Source organism: Trachurus japonicus, chromosome 21, assembly GCF_045865225.1.
Source record: "Trachurus japonicus isolate A0001 chromosome 21, Traja_1.0".
Classification (NCBI taxonomy): Eukaryota; Metazoa; Chordata; class Actinopteri; order Carangiformes; family Carangidae; genus Trachurus; species Trachurus japonicus.
Window position 1 is genome coordinate 28,686,736 of NC_140927.1, and position 19,377 is coordinate 28,706,112.

Consider the following 19,377-nt stretch of genomic DNA (forward strand, 5'->3'; position numbering starts at 1 on the left):
CAGAGAGCTGCAGCTCTGACAACTCTCAACAAATTTGGTCATATAATGCTGGACTCTGTCACTTGGACCAATGTCCCTTGGACAGAAGAAGGAAGAGCGTGCACACTCAAAAGAAGAAAAAAGGCTAACAAACAATCAAATCCAAGATTGACCTTATTTTAGAAAAGAGTGAGTATATTTAGTAATTTCCTGGATTAAATTCTCAGGGGTGGTGTTGTTAAGCCCTTTTTTGGTAACAATATTAGTTCTATATCTTTTCACCTCCTCCTTGCCACATTCACAACAGCTTGAAACTTGTGTTAAAAAATAATTTGTTAAGGAGTGAAGCGAGATTCCTATTGAAAATAGACGATGCGAACCTGCCAAACTACTATGTTAACTCATTGAGTGCTGCGCTCCTTTCCAAAGGTTTAGTCAAGTGTACCTGCAATTTAGACCATTTTTGACGATTTTTGTAGAGCCACAGTGTATTCTATATTATTGCCACTAACACATGCTGTGGCTCATTTTAAAGGTGAAACTTTATCCTTCAAATGGCCACAAACCGTTTGTTTCTACGTGCCTCCGTTCCTGAGAAAAGTCAAGCTAAAGCTGGCTGGGTTTCACCAAAATCCCTGCTTTTTTTCTAGAAAAGGAGATGGAGCGTCTTTTATGAAAGGTGCTCTGTTTGTGTCTGTCGCTCTTCTGACACTCGCATTTCTGGATCAAAGGGCTCGTGTAAGATAAATATATACAACAGTTGTTGTTCTATTCACAAATCAACCATCGGGGGCGGGGGGGGGGGCGCCACTAAACAACAATAACACATACGCACCGTGCCGTGTCACAGCCTCTCGCCGCGGAATGTGATGGTCTCTCGGCCACAGCAGGTCGGGAACACCGGTCCCACCGGTGGTCGCGGTCCGTCTGTGGTACGGGTCGGTGCCGGCGGCCTGCTTTGGCCCAGAGACCATCACATTTTACCACGGGAGGACCTTGGGGAGGACACGGTGTTGCTCAAGATGAAGACCTGTTGAGGTCACTTCTGTGGGTTTGAGAAGGTGGGCTGCCATATTGTGTAATGTTTTGATTGGTTGACGGGTTACCTGACCGCTTAAGTCTGACGTGAGCGGAAGGAGCAAGGGATGCTGGGAAAAAGCCAAAAAGCGAATCACGTGCAGCAACGAATCACGTGCAGCAACGAGGCGGACGGAGAATCCCCCTTCACTTCAAGATTGAGTTATCGTTTTAGTTATTGTCTCGTCTAAACACAAATTAACTGACAAAGCCACGACTGCGTGACGACGGACGGAGGTCGATGCACGCAGGACGCTGGAGCTGGTGGCTGGTCCGGTGCCACTGAAGTAGGATGCCGGCCTGCCAGGAAAGCTCGCCGACCAAGCTACAGGTGGGGAGCTGAAGCAACCGGTGAGTCAAACATTGTACCATATGGCAGCGAATCCCACCAGACTCCAGGGTTTCAGTAATAGAAATATGTGCACCTGTGTCAGCCCTGAGGCCGACTGGTTAGAGCTTGTTCTATAAAACTTCACTGACCAGGGTGGCATAGGTCGCGACAGACCGGGCGGGACTGTCGGCTGAGAGCTTCCTGTTCGGCTCCGAGCTGCTGGAGCCTTGCGGGTGAGAGCAGAGCAGCTGCGCTGCATCCACATGCAGACCTCCGTTTGCAAAAGCCGAGTTATGATGAAAACTTCCAGATAATGAGCTGTCATGAATTTTTGATCGTCATCTATTTCAGTTCTGCTCGTCGTAGAGTCCCCAAATTTACACATAAGGTGTGTTAAAGTATCTAGTTTCATAATTTAAAAAAAGCAAAAAACGAGAAATCTCATTTTTGGCACTCAACGCATTTCTCTCAAAAAACAAGAAATTACGTGGTTGGCACTCAATGAGTTAACTATTGAGGTTTTGACAGTTTTCAAATGTTCTTTGTACTCACTCTCTGGTCACACCTTCAGCTCACTTTAACATGGGAGTATATGGACACTTTTAACATCACTGTCTGCACTAAGTGGGGATTTTTACAAAAATAAATAAATACATGTAAGTTTGAAACTGTTGGACATAAAATAAATTTAGATTTTTATTTGAGGACAAATTCCAGGAATTGTAGTTAGGATATGATGGCATCCACTGTATATCTCAGTATTAAATACACACCCAGTCTCTAAGGATCAAAAATGACATGAAACAGAAGCTGTGTCATAAATTCACAAGTGAGATAAAAGTGGCTGAATTGCCTCAAAAACAGCCCTTGCTGCTCACAACTGTCATGACTGATTTATTACAAAGTTGTGTTTCAGCCTTGTCCAATGTTGAGTCTCTGAAACTGCAGTGTCTAATGGTGTTTCTTATATTAACACACTGCAGAATTTGGAGTTTGAGAGGGTTATACATGAACTGTTTGACTGACGAACACAATTAGCAAAGCTGCAACATTTTTGTGTGTGAACGTCAATGGACAGCAGGTGTCCACTCTGTCTCCAGACCGGAGATGGATTACAGTTCACACTGTGGAAATGTTCTGATTGACTTGAATGGGAGCAAATTAGTCTCCTGTGTGCAATGTAGACAGAGCGGTGAGGAAGTATGTGGAAATTGGGGCTGACCCACCTCCAACAGCACATTGAGGAGAACAAGTGCCAAGGAGCCCAAGATGAAGAAGAGCTATTGAACAATGAGCTTATTGCATATCACGGGTGTGCTAAGCGTCTAGGATTTGTATGTGTATTTGTATTTGAATAAAATTCAAAATAGGTGTGAAAATCCCAGTTTTTTTAGTTACACTTCTAATTCAAGAAAAGTGTAGAAATAAGTATTCTTTAATTAGCCATTATATTAATTATGGATGTACAGTATATGCAATATTGGTTGATGTTTTGCATAAATCCAGCAATAAACATGTAGGCTAAGGAGGAACATTAAGTCGGGCCGCATTGGGTCCAGGCTTCAGCACCGGACATGTATGTCGGGCCGCGTCTGGTTTGAATCAATATGGGGATACACATCGCACACGAGTTCAACCATAGACCTCTGACAGCACAACTGAACGATCAGGAATGGATTTTATATGGGTCAACAGGTAGATCACAGGTAAACTCGGCTGTCAAGGTCATATCATATACGGACATATTCATGAATTCATAAAACCCCTCGGATGCCTCGGACAGGACGTGAAAAGAGGTCGTTTGGTCACCCTATAAATATTCACTGTGGTCACATGAGGAAACGCAGCTTTTTGATATGATGTTTTTCTTGTTCTCAAATACAAATCATTTTAAAAGTATTTGTTCAAAATAAGTATTTGTAAAGAAAAAAAAGGGTATTTGTATCTTTCCGAATACCAGATTTGGATTCGGCTCCACCCCTATTGCATACAGTTGCTAATGTGTAAAAATTAACAGAGCAGAGGAAGAAAAACAAAAGATAAGGAGACTTCATAATAAAATATGAGCATGTATACTTATAAAATAGAGAGAATAAAAAACAAAGGCCTCTACTTTTAGACTTTAGATTGTATAGATTTCATGGCTTATTCATAGAGCAGCCCAACAGAAACAGAGGTGTTTTTGGTTACATACTTTATATTTCCACTTTCATGGTTTCACAATTCCTTTTCTGAATAACATGAACATATTCATTACTTTTTCCACAGAGCAGGTGTCATCTCAGTCTCTCCACGGCCTCTCTACAGTACGTAGGTCTCACGGGAGCCAGGCTGCAGAATCTGCAGAGTCACAACATGTCTGATAACTTTTCTAAACCAGGGGTAGAACAAGGCGTAGATTATAGGGTTTAGACAGGAGTTTAAATAGTAGAGATACACTGCAAAATATAAGGATGAGTTACTGAATAGGTTGTCTTCTGCAAGAGAGCCACAATAATATGGACAGAAACACATTAGAAACACAACTACAAGAACGCCAAGAGTCCTGGCTGCTTTCAGCTCAGATTTCTTTGTGGTTAGAGTCACTGAGCTCTGCAGTGTGACAGCTGTGATGTGAGAGTGCATGGCACTAGCCTGAGACACAGCCACCACAAACACTCTCATGTACAGAACTACAATGATGGTGATGGGAGAACAAGGTCAACAGCTCCTGCTGTAAAGTCAATGACAATCACACATTCTCCATAACATGAAATGTGTCTGTCTGGATGAGTCAGATCATCCTTTAAGACAACAGTGCTGTAGAAAACAGAGCAGAACCAACACAGACAAACACAGAGTTCAACTCTCCTCTCAGTGACTCTGCTGGTGTAATGCAGAGGGTCACAAATAGCTACATAACGGTCGACTGATATCAGCACCATGTCTCCTACTGATGTGGAGGTAACAATGAAGGAAACAAAGTCATACAGAGAACACATCAGATCACCAAGAAACCAGCAGGATAATTTTCGTAAGATTTCTCCTGGTATCATCAGGAGGCCGACGAGAAAGTCTGAGACAGCCAGAGAGAGGAGGAGGATGTTAGTGGGTGTGTGGAGCTGCCTGGAGAAGAAGAGAAAAATATCTGTCATCAAACCATGCCTCATATCTATGTGACAAAACAAGCTGTTTTCAAAGTTAAAACATCATAGATATAGGTGAGAAGTTTTTCTGCCTGAAATGGGAGATTGAGATGATGACCAGCAGGTTGAGAACTACAGTGAGTACAGAGATGGAGGAAAGTGCAATGTGAAGGATCACAACTTCAGGCCAAGGAGATGCAGGCTTCCTACAGGAGGTGTTGAGGAGATTGTTGTGTTCTAAATGTTAATGCTACGCCAGGCCAGTAGGTGGCGATGCTATGTTTGTTCTGACTACAGGACTGAGGAAATGTTGTGTACGATATGCATGAGAAGAAGAAGTGTTGTGAAGGATAATGTTCGTGCTGAGTAAATGAAGCTGGAGACAACTCCTCTGTTCTAGTGTTTATTCCTAAGTGTTCAGTGAAACAACACGACAAATTGGCGACGAGAATGGCCGTGGCTACTACTCCTTTGCCCCCTGCATTCCTCCAATGTCCCGGAGACCCTGCAATGCCGTTTGAAATATGGCTAAAGATGTTTGAAAATTACCTGCTTGTAATCGACGTGGAAGGAGAAGAGTGGCCCGACACCCGACAACGAGCTGTACTGCTACACAGCGTTGGTACTGAAGCACAGAGGATTTTCTACACGTTGCCTAACACAGGTACCTCATACGCCGAGGCTGTTGCTGCCTTGCGGGCGCATTTTGTGCAGAAAGTAAATGTGATTGCCGAAAGACACAAGTTCCGCCAACGGGCGCAAAGACATGATGAAACAATGGCGCAGTACGTCTCCGCGCTACGTGAGATGCTGGCACTGTGTGATTTCGGAAATGTCGAGGAAGATATGCTACGTGATCAAATTGTTGAAAAAGCTTACAGTGGGCGCATACGTGAACGTTTGTTATTGGAAGACAGACTAACATTGAATAAAGCCATACAGATTGCAAAAAGTGGAGTCCGCCGCACGTGATGCCAGTGCTTTCTCACAAAATGAAACGACAGTCCGGGAGATTAAAAAGTTTCCAAAGAGGGAAGGTGGACGTCCCAACAACACAAGTGGCCAAAACAAAGGTGAAACAAAGACTGTACACACACGAAAATGTTACAGATGTGGCTCAGATAAACACCTGGCAAATTCTACAAAATGTCCGGCTACAAACAAAGTATGCAAATCATGTGGAAAGACTGGTCACTTTGCAAAAGTGTGCAGATCAGGTCACAAACATGAAGTAGGGGAAGTCGTTATTCCCGAGCTGACTGTATTACATCTGCAAGGTTCTGCACCTGTAGAGAAGAAAATAATGTGTAAAGTGAAATTAGGCACATTCCCAAATATGCAGTCATGTGAGTTAATCATGGATACTGGATCGTCAGTCTCCATATTGCCAGCCCATGTTTATGAGAACTCATTCAGCCATGTACCCCTGAGGAAAGCTGAGATCCCGCTGGTGACATTTTCAGGGCAGAGAATCCCAGTACTAGGTATACTGAACATACAAATACAACATGATGGACATTCTGCTCCCGCCTCCTTCTACATTGTGAAGTCAGGTTCACTACTGCTGGGGTTGGATTTAATCACAGCTCTGGACATTGTTATCATGGGAAACAAAGTGATGCCAAAAGCAGAACAAGAAATCAGGGAGATAACCATCACACCTCCATCTGCCAATACAGCCCCACCACTGCATACATGGGGCTGTGTGAAACATTTTGTGCACAAGGTTAAAGTCAGAGATGATGTGCAACCGGTGCAACAGAAATTAAGGAGGTTGCCGTTTACTGTGAGAGATGCTGTTTCTGCAGAGTTAAAGAACCTAATGGATGCCGACATCATCGAGAAAATCGACGCGTCTTCCTGGGTGTCACCGATCGTGGTGACTCAACGGAAGAATTCGACCAGAATACGCATGTGTGTGGACCTCAGGGAGCCCAACAAGGCTGTAGTGACTGATAGCTACCCCATTCCACACATGGAGGAGCTCTTTTCAGAGCTCAGAGGAGCAACCATGTTCTCTGCAATCGACCTTGCAAATGCTTATCACCAGGTTCCTCTACACGAGGACAGTAGAGATCTGACTGCTTTCATAACCCATGAGGGGCTGTTCAGATACAAGCGAGTTTGTTATGGGCTCGCATCAGCGCCCTCAGCGTTTCAGAAGATGATGTCCATTGTGCTGCAAGGTCTACAGGGAGTTCAAGCGTATTTGGATGACATTATCGTTTACTCATCTGGCCGTGCTGAACATGAGAGACGCCTGAAAGCTGTGCTCCACAAGCTACAGGAAGCTGGTCTACGTCTGAATACAGAGAAATGCAAGTTCTATCAGGAAAAACTGACTTACCTGGGTCATACAATAACTAAAGATGGACTGCAGCCAAATGATGACCACATTGTGGCCATTCGTGATGCTCCAGCACCTGCGGATGCCACTTCCCTCAGATCTTTCCTGGGTCTGACTTCGTGGTACTCCAAGTTCATACAAAACTACGCAACTGTTGTGGAGCCAATGCGAGCGGTGCTACGTGACACTACATTCACATGGACTGATGATGCACAGAACAGTTTTCAGAAAGTAAAACAACTTATCACTGATAGTCCAGCACTCGCCATGTTTGACCCCTCACTTCCCACAATAGTTTCCACAGATGCCTCTGATTATGGCGTAGGTGGAGTTCTCACACAGATACACCCAGACACCTCCGAAAGAACAGTGGCATTTGCTTCTCGTTCCCTGAGTGCTACTGAGAGGAAATACTCAGTGGTGGAAAAAGAAGCTTTGGCTTGTGTCTGGGCTACAGAACGCTGGAGGACTTACTTATGGGGAACAAAATTCACCTTGCGAACTGATCATCAGGCTCTAACCACACTCCTGAATACAAAAGGCATGGGAAGGGCAGGAATGAGAGTAGCACGCTGGTCTGCCAGGCTACTCTGTTTCAATTATGACATTGTCTACAGACCTGGTAAACAGAACCAGGCAGCAGACTGCCTTTCTCGTTTGCCACTCCCAAGCAACCAGGACTGCTCCCCAGATATAGAACCAGAGACTGTGGCTGCTGTGTCTGTTCTCCTGATGGCAGTGCCCATGTCCGACTTTGCAGATGTCTGTTCTCTCTGCCCAGAGTTACGCCAGCTGCGTAGCTACATGACAAAGGGGTGGCCGGCAACCTCTAAAGGCCTGCCAGCCGACATGATGCCTTACTACCAGGTAAAAAATGAGCTGTCCATGCATGAGTCACTCATCATAAGAGGGAGCTACAGGTTAGTGGTGCCTGTACAGCTACGTTCACACATGGTGCACCTGGCACATGAGAGCCACCAAGGCATAGTCCGTACCAAGCAAAGACTCAGAGACTTGTATTGGTGGCCTAAGATGGATGTTCAGGTACAATCGGTCATCGCCACATGCATGCCCTGTCAGCTGAATGACAAATCCACAAGGACGGCACCTGCACCAATGACACCAGTTCCCCTGCCAGATGGACCCTGGCAAAAGCTGGCACTGGACATTGTTGGGCCATTTGAAACGGGTCCTGCTGACTGTAAATTTGCTATTACAATGTTAGATTATTATTCAAAGTGGCCAGAGGTTTGTTTTGCTCCACAGTGCACTACAGCTACAGTAATTCGTTTCATGAGCACTGTGTTCAGCCAAAAGGGAAACCCGGTAACTGTGGTAACAGATAATGGCCCTCAGTTTACCTCCTCAGAACTGTCCTCTTTCCTGAAAGAACGAGACATACAACACATCAGAACCACCATATACCATCCAGAAGGCAACGGGGCAGTGGAGAGGTTAAATAGAGTGTTGAAGGAAAGCATCCTTACTGCAGAGAGAGAGAAAGCTCCATGGAAAGCTCATATCACTGAGTTTCTCCAAATCTATAGAGCTACACCACATGCAACTACAGGTGTATCACCCTTCCAGCTCATGTATGGAAGAAAGATGAGAACCAAACTCTCTGTTCAACCAGAAGTCACAACTGCTCCAGACCTCACACTGAGAGACAGAGTAAAGAAGAAGCAGTTACACATGAAAACATACACTGATGCTAAGAGACATGCCAAGGCACCTAACCTGCACCCAGGGAGTCTTGTGCGTGTGAGAAACCCAGTGCATGTCAAGAAAGGAAAGCCCAAGTTCAGTGAGCCTTATCAAGTGATACAGCGGAAAGGACCACACAGCTACACGCTCACTGATGGTAAGACGTGGGATTCTTCTCACCTGTCAGTGTTGCCTGAGACATTCACTCTCCCAGCTGGAGAACCAAGGCCTGAGGAGCCTGCTCCAAGTAACCGTGTACCAAACAGGAGCCAACGGAACAGAAAACAGCCAGAGTGGCTCAAAGACTATGCTACTTGAAAGTACCTGAGTGCTTTATAAGCTGCCATAAAAAAAAAAAAAAAAAAAGGTTTAAGATAGAAAACAAATAACAAATGTACTGTGGTAATGCAGTGTTCTTACTGTGTTCTGTTAATGGTTATACTGCAGTTGAAGTGACTTTCAGGTTTTCATTACAGTCGATACTTGCATTTGAAAACATCCTTTAAGATAGTCCCCATTTGGTTAGTGAAGAGGATGTAACACTTTTAAGAAAGGGGGAAATGTTGTGTTCTAAATGTTAATGCTACGCCAGGCCAGTAGGTGGCGATGCTATGTTTGTTCTGACTACAGGACTGAGGAAATGTTGTGTACGATATGCATGAGAAGAAGAAGTGTTGTGAAGGATAATGTTCGTGCTGAGTAAATGAAGCTGGAGACTCTGTTCTAGTGTTTATTCCTAAGTGTTCAGTGAAACAACACGACAGAGATGTGGAAAGCAGAGCTCTGCTCCATCCTCAGCCTCCATCCTCAGAGAGCTGCAGCTCTGACAACTCTCTCAACGAAACTTGGTCATATAAAGCTGAACTCTGACTGTCACTCCCTTTCCTATCCCTCTCTGTCCATTCTCACCTCATGGACTAATGTCCCCCGGACCCTTGGCATCATTAGGTAAAAGAACAGCCACAAGACACATTTGTAAAATTCCACTGAATAAATTTCAATAAAATAAATTTGACTGTCTATCTGATATTTCATATTATTTTTTCCTCATAATCTTGAATTTCAATTTTATTGTCTTCATTGAGACTAAGTTTCTCATAGTGTCATAATTTTGACCTTTTATCACATAATCATGGCTTTTTTACTACTGATTTTGAGTTATGTAAACATTTTTTCATTAAGCTCTGTTAAGTCCTGTGTTTTGTTTTGTTTTCACTTGCGCAGTTGGGCTTCCACATTTACAATTTGAATCTTGCGCAACAGACTGTTGTGCACTGTCACTTAAGTTATGATGTCGTTTGTTCCGTAAAAAATGATTTTGACTCTGAAAATATGTGAGCAGAGACGCCCGATGGACTGATGGATGTTCAAAGTTTGGACATGTCACGTTCTGAATTACAAACCTGGCTGATTTAGTTTCATGCCAGCTATACATGCAAAGCAGTTAAGCTGTATTGACAAGAAAATGCCGACCTTCAAACACATCATATGATTTAACAAATCCTCACTCTAACATTCAATAGATTTTGCAAACTAAAAACATTATATTTTCTCGTTTGGAGAAAAGGGAGTTGGATTTGTGCTCCAGTGTGTGCAATGACACTTAGATGCAAGGCTGCACAACATGTTATGTTCCGATTGCTTTTAAATATCCCTGCCTGCTTGGCCACTTACTATGTGCTTGCACACTTAGGCAAATGTACGTTCGACATGATGAATGTCACCAGTGTGTGCGTAACCAAGCGCACCAGCCAAGTGTGGAGAAATGGGACAGGCCGTGTGACAACAGAAAATATCCATCATAGACAAATGCAGAGTTTAACTGTTTTATTCTTGTTTTACCAACCTCAAGACTCATAGATAATCTCCCACATTTGTTCTATTTAGGATAAGTTTCTAGACTTTTACTTCTCATAATTTTGACCTTTTTTTCACATAATCATGGCTTTTTCACTATTGATTATGACTTGTCATGTAAATATTTTTCATTAAGCTCTGTTTAGTCCTGTGTTTTGATTTGTTTTCACTTGCACAGTTGGGCTTCCACATTTACAATTAGAATCTTGTGCATAGAAACACTTTGGGAGTAGATGAGATACAGCAGCAGACTGTTTATTCAAAACATTCGCTGTGCACTGTTACTTCAGTTATGATGTCGTTTCTAACGTGAAAAATGATTTTGACTAGGCTCATGCCAGCTAGAACATGCAAAGCAGTTAAGCTCTATTGACAAGAAAATGCCGACCTTCAGACACATCATATGATTTAACAAATCCTCACTCTAACATTCAATAGATTTTGCAAACTAAAAACATTATTATAAAGGTGTTGCGACGAAAGGCTGCACATGTTAAGTGTGTCGGTCCCTGCTTTTAAATATCTCTGCGTGCTTGGCCACTTACTATGTGCTTGCACACTATAGGCAAATGTACGTTCGACATAATAAATGTCACCAAAGTGTGTGCGTAACCGCACCAGCCAAGTGTGGAGAAATGGGACAGACCCTTGCATTCTCTAAATGTTTAAGTGTGACAACAGAAAATATCCACCATAGACAAATGCAGAGTTGAACTGTTTTATTCTTGTTTTACCAACCCACATTTACTTATACTCTTAGATAATCTCCCACATTTGTCCTTTGCTGGAACTCAACATGGTTGTTGTTATTTCGGCAATTACCCTCAGTAGGTCACATGCAAAACATACACCAACCAAATATGCAACATTTTACTACAAGCATGCAATATAGTACTCTTTATTTGGGGTCTTAGTAAATCAGGCCCTAAGAACGAACAATGACGGAAGCACATAGGGAACCTGGTGTTTTTGTTTATATACTTTACATTTACACTTTCTGGGTTTAATAATTCTCTCACTGAACAACATGAACATATTTATCTTATCTCAGCCTCTCTACAGTACGTTGGCCTCACGGGAGCCAGGCTGCAGAATCTGCAGAGTCACAACCACTCTGATAACTTTTCTAAACCAGGGGTAGAACAAGGCATAGATTATAGGGTTTAGACAGGAGTTAAAATAGAAGAGATACAATACAAAAGATGAAGATGAATTATTGAGTAAGTTATCTCCTGCAAGAGTAACACCATAATATGGGCAGAAACACATTAGAAACACAACTACAAGAACACCAAGAGTCCTGGCTGCTTTCAGCTCAGATTTCTTTGTGGTTAGAGTCACTGAGCTCTGCAGTGTGACAGCTGTGATGTGAGAGCGCATGGCACGAGCCTGAGACACAGCCACCACAAACACTCTCATGTACAGAATTACGATGATGGCGATGGGGAGAATAAAGGTCAGAACAAGGTCAACAGTTCCTGCTGTAAAGTCAACGACAATCACACATTCTCCATAACATGAAGTGTGTCTGTCTGGATGAATCAAGTTGTCCTTCACAATGAGACTGTTGTAGAAAACAGAGCAGAGCCAACACAGACAAACACAGAGTTCAACTCTCCTCTCAGTGACTCTGCTGGTGTAATGCAGAGGGTCACAAATAGCTACATAACGGTCGACTGATATCAGCAGCATGTCTCCTACTGATGTGGAGGTAACAATGAAGTAAAAAAAGTCACACAGAGAACACATCAGATCACCAAAAAACCAGCAGGATGATTTTCGTACAATTTCTCCTGGAATCAGCAGGAGGCCGATAAGAAAGTCTGAGACAGCCAGAGAGAGGAGGAGGATGTTAGTGGGTGTGTGGAGCTGCCTGGAGAAGAAGAGAAAAATATCTGTCACCAAACAAGGCATCATATCTATGTGACAAAACAATATAAGCTGTTTCAATATGTGGTCTGATCTGCAACAAGAACAATTTCAGTTAGAGAAAGTGTAAGCTATTTATAAACAATTTAAAACCAGCAGCAACATAGAATATAAATCTTATGACGCGCAACAAGGTCATAGATAATTCTCCTGGTAAGATTACAGAAGCTGTTTTCAAAGTTAAAACATCATAGGTTTAGGTGAGAAGTTTTTCTACCTGAAATGGGAGATTGAGATGATGACCAGCAGGTTGAGAGCTACTGTGAGTAAAGAGACAGTGGAAAGTGCAATGTGAAGGATCACAGCTTCAAGCGAAGGAGATGCAGGCTTCCTACAGGAGGTGTTGAGGAGATGTGGAAAGCAGAGCTCTGCTCCATCCTCAGCCTCCATCCTCAGAGAGCTGCAGCACTGACAACTCTCTCAACAAAACCTGGTCATATAATGCGGGACTCTGACTGTCACTCCCTTTCCTATCCCTCTCTGCTCATTCTCTCCTGATGGACTAATGTCCCTTGGACCCTTGTCACCATTAGGAACAGCAAGAATAGCACCAGCACACCTGTAGTAATCCAAAAGTGGCGGGACGAAGGAGGGCCCGGGTGGGGTTTGAACCCCAGTCTCCCAGGTAAGGGTCATGCGCGTTGACCATTTGACCAAAGGGATATCCCTGTGGCCAAGTAGCCAGGGCACATGATCAATTGAAGGCATAGTAACAGGACCGTCAACTATCACACAAAGAAATGCATTAGAAATATTGTTGACAATATCTGTCTAGACAGAGACATAAACACCCTCCTATGTAGTCTATAGTTCAGAGTGCCACATTTCAGACAATCTCAAAAGCATTGAAACAGTCAACATGAAAGATACTTATTGCCGGGTTCAAGAGTTTGGAGGCATAAGTGATGAGTGACCAGATTTTCCCATGGTGTGTAGTGAAAAACAGTACAACCAGGACACATATGCAACATGGATAGTGAAGGACAGCAGATCAGAATTTGTATGACTTTTGTTGAAGCAAGGGATAAAGAGACTAATTCGACAATGACAGTGCGAGAGGCGATGGATAGACTGATTGGCCGTTATGAGTACATTTTAGATAAGTCTAGCTGAAGTTGCCGTTTGTGTACGACAGGATGAGGTCTGCAGGGAATACAGATATATCTGGGTATTGTCTGTATAGCATTGACACACAAAGTCATGCAAATTGATAATTTGACCCAGGAAAGTGGTTTGTATGAGAAAGAGGAGGGGGCCCAGCATGGACACCTGGGGTTCCCCAGAGGGAAGTGGATGGGACGAGGATGTTTGTACTTCCCTGTGAGAGAGGATTCAAACCAAGAAAGTGCTTTTCCTGCAATGTCCACATCAGAGTGTACAGATATCAGGATGCTGTGGTTCACTATATCCAAGGCTGCTGGTAGGTCCAGTGAGACTTTGAACTAAACTTTCAAGTTTCTTTGGTGGTTCTTGAGCTGATGGAGAGGACTGTTGAGTTCTCCACAGTCATCTCCATCAGCTTCTCTTCATTTGTTCAGTTGAGCTCCTGGCGAGAGGCTCAGCCTCTCTGTTCTCCTCAGTTTGACCATGATGAAGCAGTGAGGATCAGAATTTGTAATACTTTTTATTTCTATATCTCTCTCTCTCACACACACACACACAGCGTCATGTGGCCTGTCAAATTTTTTCAGCATTCATAATGGACAGTGCTGTTTGTGCTCTCTCTCTCACGGGCAGGACCTGCACTGCTACAGTCGGCTGCAACAGGCCCAACACCAGCACCCAAACTTTTATCAGTTTTACTGAAGTTCATGTTCCTCCATATAAACAATATAAATATTATAAATAAATATCACCAGTGTGTGCGTAACCAAGTGCACCAACCAAGTGTGGAGAAATGGGACAGGCCCTTACATTCTCTGAAGGCTTAAGTGTGACAACAGAAAATATTCATCATAGACAAATGCAGAGTTGAACTGTTTTATTCTTGTTTTACCACCCACATTTACTTTGTCACAGATAATCTCCCACATTTGTTCTTTGTTGTATCTCAACAATGTGTTCATTTGCCCCTTTCTATTAATCCATTGGGTCAAATTTCATTTTGCATTTGCAATCATCCAGCTTTCCGTTCAAAATCTCCATTGAGGAACTTGTTACAAAACCCTCATTTCAAAACTTCTGTTTGCATTTGTTGTCATTTAGGAAATTACTCTCAGTAGGTCACAAACAAAACGTACACCAACCAAACACGTAACATTTTACCACAAGCATGCAATATAGTACTCTTTATTTGGGATCTTAGTAAATCAGGCCCTAAGAATGAACAATGACAGAAACACAGAGGCAACCTAGTGTTTTTGTTTACATACTTTACATTTACACTTTCTGGATTTCATAATTCCCTCACTGAACAACATGAACATATTCATTACTTTACATATTCATCTCAGCCTCTCTACAGTACGTTGGCCTCACAGGAGCCAGGCTGCAGAATCTGCAGAGTCACAACCAGTCTGATAACTTTTCTAAACCAGGGGTAGAACAAGGCGTAGATTATAGGGTTTAGACAGGAGTTAAAATAGAACAGGTAAAATACGAAAAATGAAGATGAATTATTGGGTAAGTTGTCTCCTGCAAGAGAGACACCATAATATGGACAGAAACACATTAGAAACACAACTACAAGAACACCAAGAGTCCTGGCTGCTTTCAGTTCAGATTTCTTTGTGGTTAGAGTCACTGAGCTCTGCAGTGTGACAGCTGTGATGTGAGAGCGCATGGCACGAGCCTGAGACACAGCCACCACAAACACTCTCATGTACATGTGGCGAGGTGGAGTGGTGGGTAATGGTGAGTGGTTGCCAACAACGCCACCTGGGGAGTTTCGCCCCAGGAAATAGTTACTGTATTTTTATAAAAATGAAAAAGGTCACGCAGGCTCGAATCACCACAGGGGAGAGTTCATGTATCAAAAGGATAATAATTTATTGTCACAATATTGTTTTTATAAAACTTCAATAGTTGCCAAAATATTTCACATTCACAACAGACTGGGCCAAAGAAAGGGGAATGGACAGGGCTGGGCCAGCCACGGCGACTAAATCAAACCAAGGGGAAGGAGAAACAAACCAAGAAAATAATATCACCCGTGACACTGCACACACACGCAATGGAGGAGTGAAGAAGCCACCACCAGGGATTGGGCCGCCGCGCTGGACTACAGCACCTGTCCACAGGGAGAGAGGGAAAAATTAAGATGGCCGCAGTCTAGCTGACCTCGCACACACACCACAAACAATTAAATACTATTTATAATACAAAACCAAATTAAACATAATATCTTCTTAAAATATTCAAATGCAAATTAGAGGAAAACAAACAATTATCAAACCCGCCCCCCCCACAAAAGAAAAAGAAAAAAACAAGAAAAAAAAAGAAATAAATTGTTAAATATCTCCGAGGTCACTGTCGTCGGCAACAACAATCATTTAATCAAAACCATGTAATCGAGCCAAACAAAACAGCAGCAAACATCGTGGTGGCCGATGACCGGAACACACCAGGACGCAGGATAGTGTGCAGAACTAGGAGAGTGGGGGCCGCTGGTTACAGCGCCCCGCTCTGAGCTCTACTGCACCCAACACGCGCCCACCAGAACCGCTCGCTCCCTCCGGCTCACCGCCGCTCCGAGCACTTAGTGATATGACGGGGAGACTCGGGCATGCACGCCAGCCCGCTCACCGAACGCGCCGCACAGCAGAGGCAGAGAGGGAGAACAGCGACCAAACACACCTGTCCCAATCACACACACACAGCGTCGCTCCACCAGCTCGCCGTTGCTCCAACACTTAATGATACGACGGGAAGACACAAACAAGCACGCCGGCCAGCTCACCGGACGCACCGCACGCACCGCACAGCAGGAGCAGAGAGGGACAATGTCGACCAACACAGCTGTTTTAATCACCTAACAGTGCCGTCCCCCCATTAACCTGCGCCAGGCTGACAACAGCGCCATGCAGTGACCAGGAGGGAGATGACTCACCCGGTCACATACAGAACTACGATGATGGTGATAGGGAGAATAAAGGTCAGAACAAGGTCAACAGTTCCTGCTGTAAAGTCAACGACAATCACACATTCTCCATAACATGAAGTGTGTCTGTTTGGTTGAGTCAGATCATCCTTTAAGATAAGAGTGTTGTAGAAAACAGAGCAGAGCCAACACAGACAAACACAGAGTTTAACTCTCCTCTCAGTGACTCTGCTGGTGTAATGCAGAGGGTCACAAATAGCTACATAACGGTCGACTGATATCAGCACCATGTCTCCTACTGATGTGGAGGTAACAACGAAGCAAACAAAGTCATACAGAGAACACATCAGATCACCAAGAAACCAGCAGGATGATTTTCGTAGGATTTCTCCTGGCATCAACAACAGGCCGACGAGAAAGTCTGAGACAGCCAGAGAGAGGAGGAGGATGTTAGTGGGTGTGTGGAGCTGCCTGGAGAAGAAGAGAAAAATATCCGTAATCAAACAAGGCCTCATATCTCTGTGACCAAACAATTTAAGCTGTTTAAATATGTGGTCTGATCTGCAACAAGAATAATTTCAGTAAGACAAAGTGTAAGCAATTTAAAATGTGCTCATGAATTACTATTATGAAATACTCTATTCGACATACAGTAGAATATTCACGTTTTGATCTGTCAACATTTTTTAAATGAGCAGATGGAAAATGTTTATTTAAGAAAGGTAGGCAAAATAAGCTGAAGCTGTTCAGCCTACACCTTTTAGGTCAAAGTACACTTGTTTTGTTTTGTATCTATACTTTAAGGAAAGAAAAATATGAATTATTGTTTGTTTATTTATTTTTAAAATTATGCGTATATAATTTTGTTCTTTGTACTTATTCTACACAATAAACCCACAAAACTAAACTAAACTAAACTAAACTGACAACAATTTTAAACCAGCAGCAACATATACATTTCGTGCCAAGGCTCAACAAGTTCATAGATAATTCTACTGGTAAGATTACAGAAGCTGTTTTCAAAGTTCAAACATCATAGGTACAGGTGAGAAGTTTTTCTGCCTGAAATGGGAGATTGAGATGATGACCAGCAGGTTGAGAGCTACAGTGAGTACAGAGATGGAGGAAAGTGCAATGTGAAGGATCACAGCTTCAGGCCAAGGAGATGCAGGCTTCCTACAGGAGGTGTTGAGGAGATGTGGAAAGCAGAACTCTGCTCCATCCTCAGCCTCCATCCTCAGAGAGCTGCAGCTCTGACAACTCTCTCAACAAACCTCTGTCATATAATGCCGGACTCTGACTCTCTGTCTCTCCCTTTCCTATCCCTCTCTGCTCATTATCTCCCTATGGACTAATGCTCCCTGGACCTTCTGCACCATTAGGTAGAGGAACAGCAAGAATAGCCACAGCACACCTGTAGTATCCCAAAGAAATGCACAAGAAATATTGTTGACCATATTTGTCCAGAAAGACACATAAACACCCCCCTATGTAGTCTATGGCAGTTCATAGCGTGCCACATTTCAGACAATCTCAGAAGCACTGAAACAGTCAAGCTGAGAGATACTTATCAAGGCATACAGAGTAATGAGTGACCAGATTTTTCCCATGTCGTGTTGTGCAAAACAGTACAACCAGGAAACAGATGCAACATGGATAGTGTCAAGTGGGACTGAGATCCCAGGACTTGGCCACTTATAACAGCATGAACTGTGCTCTTGAACTCAATGTAATCATTCTAAGAACACAGAGGTTTGTTATATGAAATGAGTGATTGCTTGCTTTAGAAGTAACAATTGTTATAATCAACAATAGTAATAACCGTAACAACACTAAATTGAGAAATGTATGACGTAGTGTCTCATAGGGGTGTAACGGTATGGGATTTTGCAGTACGGTACGGTGACTGTGTTAGTACAGTATACCACGGTATTTCACGGTGACGGTATTTTATTTTTTTAAAGATTTTTTTTGGTACTAGGGGCCATGAAATAACCAACAAAACAGACAAGTATCATTCTTAGAAGAAAACTGCTTTATTTAAGCAAAATGTGTGTGTGACTGTCTGTAAATCACCAGACAATTATTCAACTGAAACCAATATTATGGTCATGATCCAAGAAGAATTCTTTTTACAGGTAAACAACCAACAGTTGGAGGTGTCACTCGACTGCCATAAACATTTTAAACCTGAGAGCTCTGTACAGGTGAATAAATAAGCAATAGTCAGACTCAGGATCAGGAACATACATAAACGTAAACCTGGGGGGCTACAGGCCAAAAGCTACTGTACATTACACAACAGTAAAACATGAAATAACACCCCTTAAACCTGAGACTGAGCCCCGTTAGGCTATTAAAGAACTGCACTGTACACATTAACTGTAGCAAAATAAGAACAGGACCTAATGTAAGAGAACTGTTACACACACAGAAACCATATCATCATATCATGAGCATATTAGGGCAGATTGTGATGCAAGAGGGACAGCATGTTGACCTTGTCTACTGTGAGTCGTGACCTTAGGTGAGAGAGGATGTGCCCGCTGGTGCTAAATGCCCTCTCAGATGGTACACTTGTGGCGGGAATGCATAAGAATTTCTTTGCTACATTAGCTAAAAGTGGAAACTGATTTTTGTTGGAATTCCACCACTCCAGGGGATCATCATCTGCATTGAGGGGTTGCAGGGACAGGTATAGGTTTATTTCCATTGTCACCCTCTGCTCTGGGCTCTGGGATGCTGGCATGAATCCACTTGCAGCAGGATTGTCATCCTGTCTTGCTGCTTGTGTGGTGGTGATGTGCTTCAGGATTCCAGAAAGTGTTTTCATGCTGGCTCGTCTCTCACTGCTTGAAGACCCTGCCGTGTCCATAGGAGCTTCTCCTGGTGCAGGCTCTGGAGATGTAACAATAAAATTCACAATCATAAATTATTTGTTGAAAATTTATTGTTTTAATTGTACTAACTGATTTGATTGTGTTTTTGG

The 19,377-nt window shown here is 43.1% G+C and overlaps 2 protein-coding genes and 1 pseudogene across 5 annotated transcripts; all 3 read right to left on the reverse strand.

Moving 5' to 3' along the window:
• Positions 1-3,650: 3,650 nt before the first annotated feature.
• LOC146965461 (trace amine-associated receptor 13c-like) lies at positions 3,651-4,437 on the reverse strand (annotated as a pseudogene).
• A 7,039-nt stretch (positions 4,438-11,476) lies between these two features.
• Positions 11,477-12,742, reverse strand: LOC146965462 (trace amine-associated receptor 13c-like). Of its 2 annotated transcripts, none has more exons than XM_085765404.1 (2): positions 12,567-12,742; positions 11,477-12,293 (listed from the first exon to the last, which is right to left on the reverse strand). In XM_085765404.1, exons 1-2 carry the CDS (start codon positions 12,737-12,739, stop codon positions 11,477-11,479), a joined length of 990 nt encoding a protein of 329 aa, XP_085621530.1. In that variant the 5' UTR covers positions 12,740-12,742. The 2 variants fall into 2 exon arrangements, with proteins under 2 accessions (XP_085621530.1, XP_085621529.1); XM_085765403.1 differs by having other exon boundaries at positions 11,477-12,294; positions 12,664-12,739.
• A 2,065-nt stretch (positions 12,743-14,807) lies between these two features.
• Positions 14,808-17,626, reverse strand: LOC146965463 (trace amine-associated receptor 13c-like). 3 transcript variants are annotated; one of them, XM_085764382.1, is made up of 3 exons: positions 17,451-17,626; positions 16,398-16,859; positions 14,808-15,165 (listed from the first exon to the last, which is right to left on the reverse strand). In XM_085764382.1, the coding sequence occupies exons 1-3, from the start codon at positions 17,621-17,623 to the stop codon at positions 14,808-14,810; spliced, it is 993 nt and encodes a 330-aa protein (XP_085620508.1). In that variant the 5' UTR covers positions 17,624-17,626. The 3 variants fall into 3 exon arrangements, with proteins under 3 accessions (XP_085620508.1, XP_085620507.1, XP_085620506.1); XM_085764381.1 differs by having other exon boundaries at positions 17,547-17,623; XM_085764380.1 differs by having other exon boundaries at positions 14,808-15,175; positions 16,411-16,859; positions 17,451-17,623.
• Between the last annotated feature and the right edge of the window lie 1,751 nt (positions 17,627-19,377).